Source organism: Mesoplodon bidens (assembly GCF_964165515.1).
Source record: "Mesoplodon bidens genome assembly, chromosome: 9".
NCBI lineage: Eukaryota > Metazoa > Chordata > Mammalia > Artiodactyla > Ziphiidae > Mesoplodon > Mesoplodon bidens.
In genome coordinates, this window is record NC_138166.1 from 2,937,255 (window position 1) to 2,943,406 (window position 6,152).

At 53.0% G+C, this 6,152-nt stretch overlaps 1 protein-coding gene across 1 annotated transcript; it reads right to left on the reverse strand.

Annotated features, from left to right (window-relative positions):
* Positions 1 to 537: 537 nt before the first annotated feature.
* On the reverse strand, positions 538 to 4,708 carry LOC308622789 (spermatogenesis-associated protein 31A6-like; the record flags this gene model as incomplete). Its single annotated transcript, XM_081244412.1, is given in 5 exon segments — positions 538 to 1,641; positions 1,645 to 2,022; positions 2,026 to 3,034; positions 4,132 to 4,296; positions 4,698 to 4,708. Coding segments are annotated over 5 exon segments (2,091 nt in total). The 3' UTR covers positions 538 to 1,113.
* Positions 4,709 to 6,152: the final 1,444 nt, after the last annotated feature.

A 6,152-nucleotide genomic window follows, 5' to 3' on the forward strand; every position in this document is an offset into this window, starting at 1 on the left:
CACTGGAAAAAATTGAGGGTTATCCTTAACAATTAGGGGGTTCTCAGCAACATAAATGGACTTAGAAATTGTTATACTGAGTGAAGCAAGTCAGACACAGAAAGACAGATATCATATGATATTGCTTACATGCGGAATCTAAAAAAAAAATGGTAGAAAAGAACTTCTTTACAAAACAGAAATAGAGTCATGGATATAGAAAATAAACTTATGGTTACCAGGGGATAAGTGGGGGAGGGATAAATTGGGAGAATGGGACTGACATATACACATGACTATGTATAAAATAGATACGTTTTGGCATGGACCTGCTGTATAGCACAGGGAACTCTACTCATTGCTCTGTACTGGCCTATATGGGAAAAGAATCTTAAAAAAAAAACAAGGGTTTCAGGATTATATAATAAATATATAAGTGCAAAACATTTAACATGAAAGGAAAAATAAATTAACCAAGTGGTCCCTGTTATGGTATAAAGATTTCGTGCCTCTAGTTTTCAAATTTTGAAAACCAGCTGCATGGTTGATGGTGCCGCTCCGCGGCACGTGGGATCTTCCCGACCCGGAGCATGAACGCGTGTCCCCTGCATTGGCAGGCGGGCTCTCAACCACTGCGCCACCAGTGAAGCCCAGCCTGTGGTTTTTTGATTCTCATCCCCTCAGGCGATAGGCCCAGCAGTGGGTATGCTTGATTGAATGGTAGCTCAGTATTTACCTTTACAAGGCACCTCATGTTTGTTTTCATTACTGGCTCTTACCATGTCCCACTTTGGACCAAGGGTAGGCATTTCTCTAAAACCCCTTCAGCATTTGCTTTCTGCAGAATTCTTGCTGATGGCCATTCTGACTGGTGTGAGCGGATAGGTTTTTGTAATTTGGATTGGCATATCTTTAATTATTCCTAATGTTCAGCATTTCTCCATGCCGTTTTAAATTTCTTTTTTTTTTTTTGCCATTACACTATGCTTTTATTAGAAAAAAAAAATATATATATATGTATTTGGGAACATTAAATATCTTGGATGGGCTAATGAGAAAATCATTTTCTCTACATGGACTGAATTTTTACTTGGAGACATGTTTTCCTACTAAAGGGAAGACTAAAGAAGGATTTTACTGTCGACCAGGCAAGACACCTCCCCAAAGATGACAATGCCTTGGACAGTGTTTATGGCGGGCTGGGGCACCTGGAATCCTTGGCCCATACTGGCAGGTACTAACTGGAAACACACTCTTCTTGGGGGGCAAGGATGGGAGGCACCTTAGGCCCAGCTGCTCATCGTCGAACCTTACACTTTTCAAACTATGTTGGTGTCTGACTTCCCTTTCCCTGACAGAACAACTCTGGCCCTTGGAGGTGGCTTTATGACTGCAGGCTGTAGAACCCATCATTCTCCCTTGCTCTGGGTAGGAGGTAAGCCTATGGTAGCAGAAACCCCCACATACTGGGACTTGGAATTCCAGTCTGTGTTCATTTAACTTTGTGGCATGAAGTCCATGGTGAATTGCTCTTTTTTCTTCTACGATCTGTCCAACAGCTGTCACGAGTGCCTGACCCTCAGCAGTCTCACTCTTCAAGATTGATCTGCTTTTGACTGATCCGTGACTCCGGGCAGTGGCTGATATCGCCTTATTTATTTTTTATTTTTTTCTTTGCAGAGCATCTCGACCATTGACTTTTTTACTGGGGAAAATCCACTTTAAAAATAGCCTCATCCTTTTTCTGAAGAGGCTTTCTGGAGGGCTATGTTTCTTCTCTGGCATGAGCTGGAGACATCTGCTCCCAATAGAGTCTGTTATTCCCCTGACCTGGGCAGGGCGGCTCATACTTCCAGCTTGAGAGGTCCCTAATTCTTTAAACCTTTCTTCATGCTCTCCTGGTTTATGCCTCCTACGGTCCTCTCTTTTGTAAGTAGGGGCAATCATCTTGCTCTGGCTCTTCCATGAGTCTTGGAGTTTTGAAGTTTTGGGCTCCTGCTGCCCTAGGTTGCTCCTTTGGGCTTCCATAAGGCCACTTGGCTCCTAGGAAGCTAACCTGTCTCTGGTGGGGACTCTCTGGGGATGGCACTGAGGCACCTGAGAAGCCAAGTTGTCTGCAGCAGGGAACCTGTGTTTGGGAAAGTCCTGAAGCTGGTTGTCTGACTGTACCTTTACTTTGGAGTTAAACTCACTAGCAACCTCCATGTTAAGGCATGGCTCACCTAGATGTTGGAAAACAGACATTCTAGGTAGTAGGAAACTTTTCCTGGCCCCTGGCACCTCTAAACTCCTCATAGGTACATTTGTGGTTTGGGATTTTGTCAACACTTTGGTTTCCAAGATAACACTAGACTGTGGTTGAAGAGCAGGAGACTCCTTGGCCTCCACAGCCTCCCTGGCCTCTTCACCTCTCAACGATTGGGATCCTAAGTTCACCTCCATCACTGTTACCCTATGGCAGGGGTCTCCTGAGGCCTGACCACCACTCTCCTCTCTTGGCTCGTTCCTGACCATTGCTGAACTTGGACCTGGCTCTAGGCTGTCCCTCTTGACCCATTCCACAGTCTCACTCTTCCAGGTTCTGCCCACAAGGCTGAGTGTGAGGGACTGAGAAGGTGGCCTGCCCTCCTGTCCAGTCAGAGAAGCCTTTGAGGGCCCATGGTAGTCACCAGGTGGAATCGCTCCCAGGGCACTCTGGATTTCCTTACACACAGTGGAGGGGACAAGGAGAGGCCTCTTCAGGGCAGGAACGGACTCTTCTGTTCTCACCTTCTCTCCTGAATGAGCCTGAGGAGGTTTCTCCAGGAACTCAGCAAACGTGACTGTTGAGTGGGACCCAGATACACAGGTGGCTGAAGGGGACGAGGCTAACCGCAGGATGGTGGAGGGTTGGAACTTTGTCGACTTCAAGAGATTGATGGGCTTGAGGACCTTGAGGGGTAGGGTCCACCCGTGCTTTACCCAAAACCTTGTAATATGTGCTTCCAGCACCTCTCGAGTGTCTGGAACCAGGAGGGAAACACCTATAGGAGGTGTTCCTGCAGGGTTCCCAACCCTTCAAGCAGTATCCTCCACAGGCTCCAGCAGGCACTGCTTTGCACATCTCACCGGGAGGGTCTTGACTTGAGAGCTGATGAAAGTTGCCCTTGCCAGGAAGCCTCCCCAGGCAGCTGTGCAGAGGTGAAGCCAGGTTGTGAGTCCCCTCCAGTTCTTCCAGGCAATCTCTGCAAGCTTTCAAAGATCGACTTTTCTTCCTACTCCTGCTCCTCCCCTTCAGCTCTACTTGATGCTTCCTGATGTTTCTAGGTTTCCTAGGTGGTGCTAAGAATGGATTACTCTGGAAGCCGGGGAGTAACATGAGGAAGAGCCCCAGTCCACACAGGAAGCCAAGGATGATATCAATCACCCAGGAAGTTGGGCTGGATCTCAGCCAGATAGCAACAGTGTTTTTCAAAGAAAAGAGATTCTCCGTCTTCTGAACTGCATTGCCGCCCTCAGGCAACAGAGCCCTGGGAGTTCACCTGATGGCAGAACCCCAGGCCTGCATCACAGAGCTGTGGCCTTGTCACAAAGGGCTCCTGAGTGTGGGGGAGGGGCACTAAGAGCAATAGGCTGAATCACTGCCCCTCCTTCCCATCCAGACCTTTATCCAGCTTTATCCGGAGAGAGCTGCGGAGAGCCACACCGGCAGACAGCTGGCGGCGCCGGGGCTGGGTGCCGGTGGGGCCGGCCGCCGGTGGGGCCGGCCAGGTGCAGGTGGAGGGGCTCGCGGGCCGCACGGACGGCCCCCGGGCCCGCGGCGGAGTCTGGGTCCGGGCCAGCCACCCCCGGAGCGTCGGGTGTGCCGCTGCCTTCCAGGGCCGCCTTCGGGCCGCATGGAGCGGCCCCTCTGGCGCGCTGTGGTGGTGGTGGTGGTGGTGGTGGGGGGGGCCGGAGGAGGTGTGGCCTGCAGCGGTGCCCGGCGGGGGGCGGAGCTGGCGGCCACCGCCGCGGGCGACTAAAGGAGAAGGCGGAGCCGCAGCGGGAGGCCAAAAGCCTACAGCACCCGGTATTCCCAGGCGGTCTCCCATCCAAGTACTAACCAGGCCCGACCCTGCTTAGCTTCCGAGATCAGACGAGATCGGGCGCGTTCAGGGTGGTATGGCCGTAGACGGGGGCGGGGACCGCGGGCTGCCTCTTGAGGCCCAGCTTCGCTTGTGCTTGCGCCTTACCGCCATCCCCGCGGCCAGCCCGCCCCGGCAGCGCCCCGCCGCCCGCCCAGGCAGGGCAACGGAGGCCTCGGGTACCGGGGCGTGGCGGAGGGGCCGTGTTAAAGTTCTGGTACAGAAAAACAGAAAAAAAAACGGAGAGTACAATTCACCTCTTGAAAGTGTCTTCCTGGATGGTTGCCCTCTTTAGAAGTTTTGGGTCCATTTTCGACCCCAGGCTTGTTTTTCAGGGCAGGTGCCATTTACAGGCTGCAATGAGTGTGACTATTTAGTGACCATGAGCCCTGGGTTTGAAGCTGCTGTTGTGGGAAACGGCCACAAGGCGGCAGCATTTCTCCATTCCCAAATCTGGTTACTAGGGCAGCCGAGCCTTTCGCGGACGAATGGAATACAGAAGAAGGCATCACTGAAGTCTAATACAGAATACCGTGTCCTGGTGGATGGTAGAATGACCAGCAGGGTGTAGGAATTAGGAACTACCGGATGTATATCCTCGGTGGCTTCACTGACTGTCCCGACATCGTTTACCAGGTCCCCAGCAGCCCACGGGGCTCTCGTGATTCAGGGCAATCCCAGGATACGGAGCTCACCTGGGCAGGCCCCCCCCTCCCCAGCAGCCCATGGCGCTCTCGTGGTCAGGCCCCTCCCAGGATACGGAGCTCCCCTGGGCAGGTACCCCGGCAGGGCTGGGCACACAGGTACCGTGCACGTAGCCCTCATTGCAGAGCAGCCCAGATCACCTGTCACTCAGAGCTGACACAGAGCACCTCAGAGCAGGACTTGAACTAACAAACAGCAGCTCCGACAGGTCTGTGACCCTGGGCATCACTCTGTGCGGCCTCCCTCTGCCTGGTCTTCCTGAGGCTTCCACCGCAGCCGGGGCACCAGGCCTCTGTCTCCACCCATCACCCCTCCTCTCCCTGACTCCTGGGTTCCTCTCATTAGGAGAGGGTCTTCTTGAAGTTGTCTCCCACTCATGGGCCAGATAAAAGGATGAGAAAACAAGCCGGAGCCGCAGCCCCTTGTCTATCCAGACTCTCAGGAGCCCACGCCTGTTCCTTGGACCTGGCCGGTTCAGCGAGGTCCATTTTCTGCAACGTGAGTCCCTGAGGGGTGAGGATTGGCTGACCTGGGCAGCCTGACCCTGCCGGCCAGCCCTCCCCAGGTGTGCCTGGGTTGAGGTCCATATAAACACTGCTCCAGGCAGCAGGAGCCCCTGCAGCTGTGCCTGACGCCATATTCTCTGCCCCGTCAGCAGTCTCGGGGCTGTGCTGGTGGGAGGGTGTGAGGGTCCACGGCTTTGTGGGGGGCCCGGTGTGAGTGGGGCTCTGCTGGACTTTCGGCAGGAGTTGCCAGGCTGCCACCTGTAAAGAAGAGGATGTGTCACCCATAACTTCCACTGGAATATCTCTCCGGGCTGAGGTGAGGAAGGAAAAAAAGGAGTGGGGGCCGGGACAGGAGGGGTATCTCAGGCAGGGCAATGGAAAGCTTCCAGAAGAGCGCCCGTGGCCAGGACCATCCTGGCTGACCTGCAGGCACCAAGTTGGCCTGCGTGCTGTCGCTGGTGTGGCTCCACGGCCCTTCTTCTAGGCTTTCAAGCCCTTGTACATATTCAGGTGTTTCACCTGGGAAGGGTGGGAACAGTTCAGCAGCAGCTGGCCTGGGGCTCGGCTCACGTTTACTCACAGAGGCCTCGGCACGGTCCCCCAGCTTTGCAATGAGGACGCTCCTTGCGGGGGTGGGGGGGGCTGCTGGCTGCATGGGAGATGATTCCCCACCTCTGACCAACTTCAGAATTGTTTACCGCTGGAGCCAGTGCCCTGATAGGGTTTTCCTGTGTATAACTGGTGGGTTCTGGTTTTTTATTTATTTTTTTCTTTTTTTGGTTCAAGTTAGATTTTATTCCTCTTCTATGTATTTATAGATATAAGCATGGAAATAATTCATTCCTATAAATACATCTGT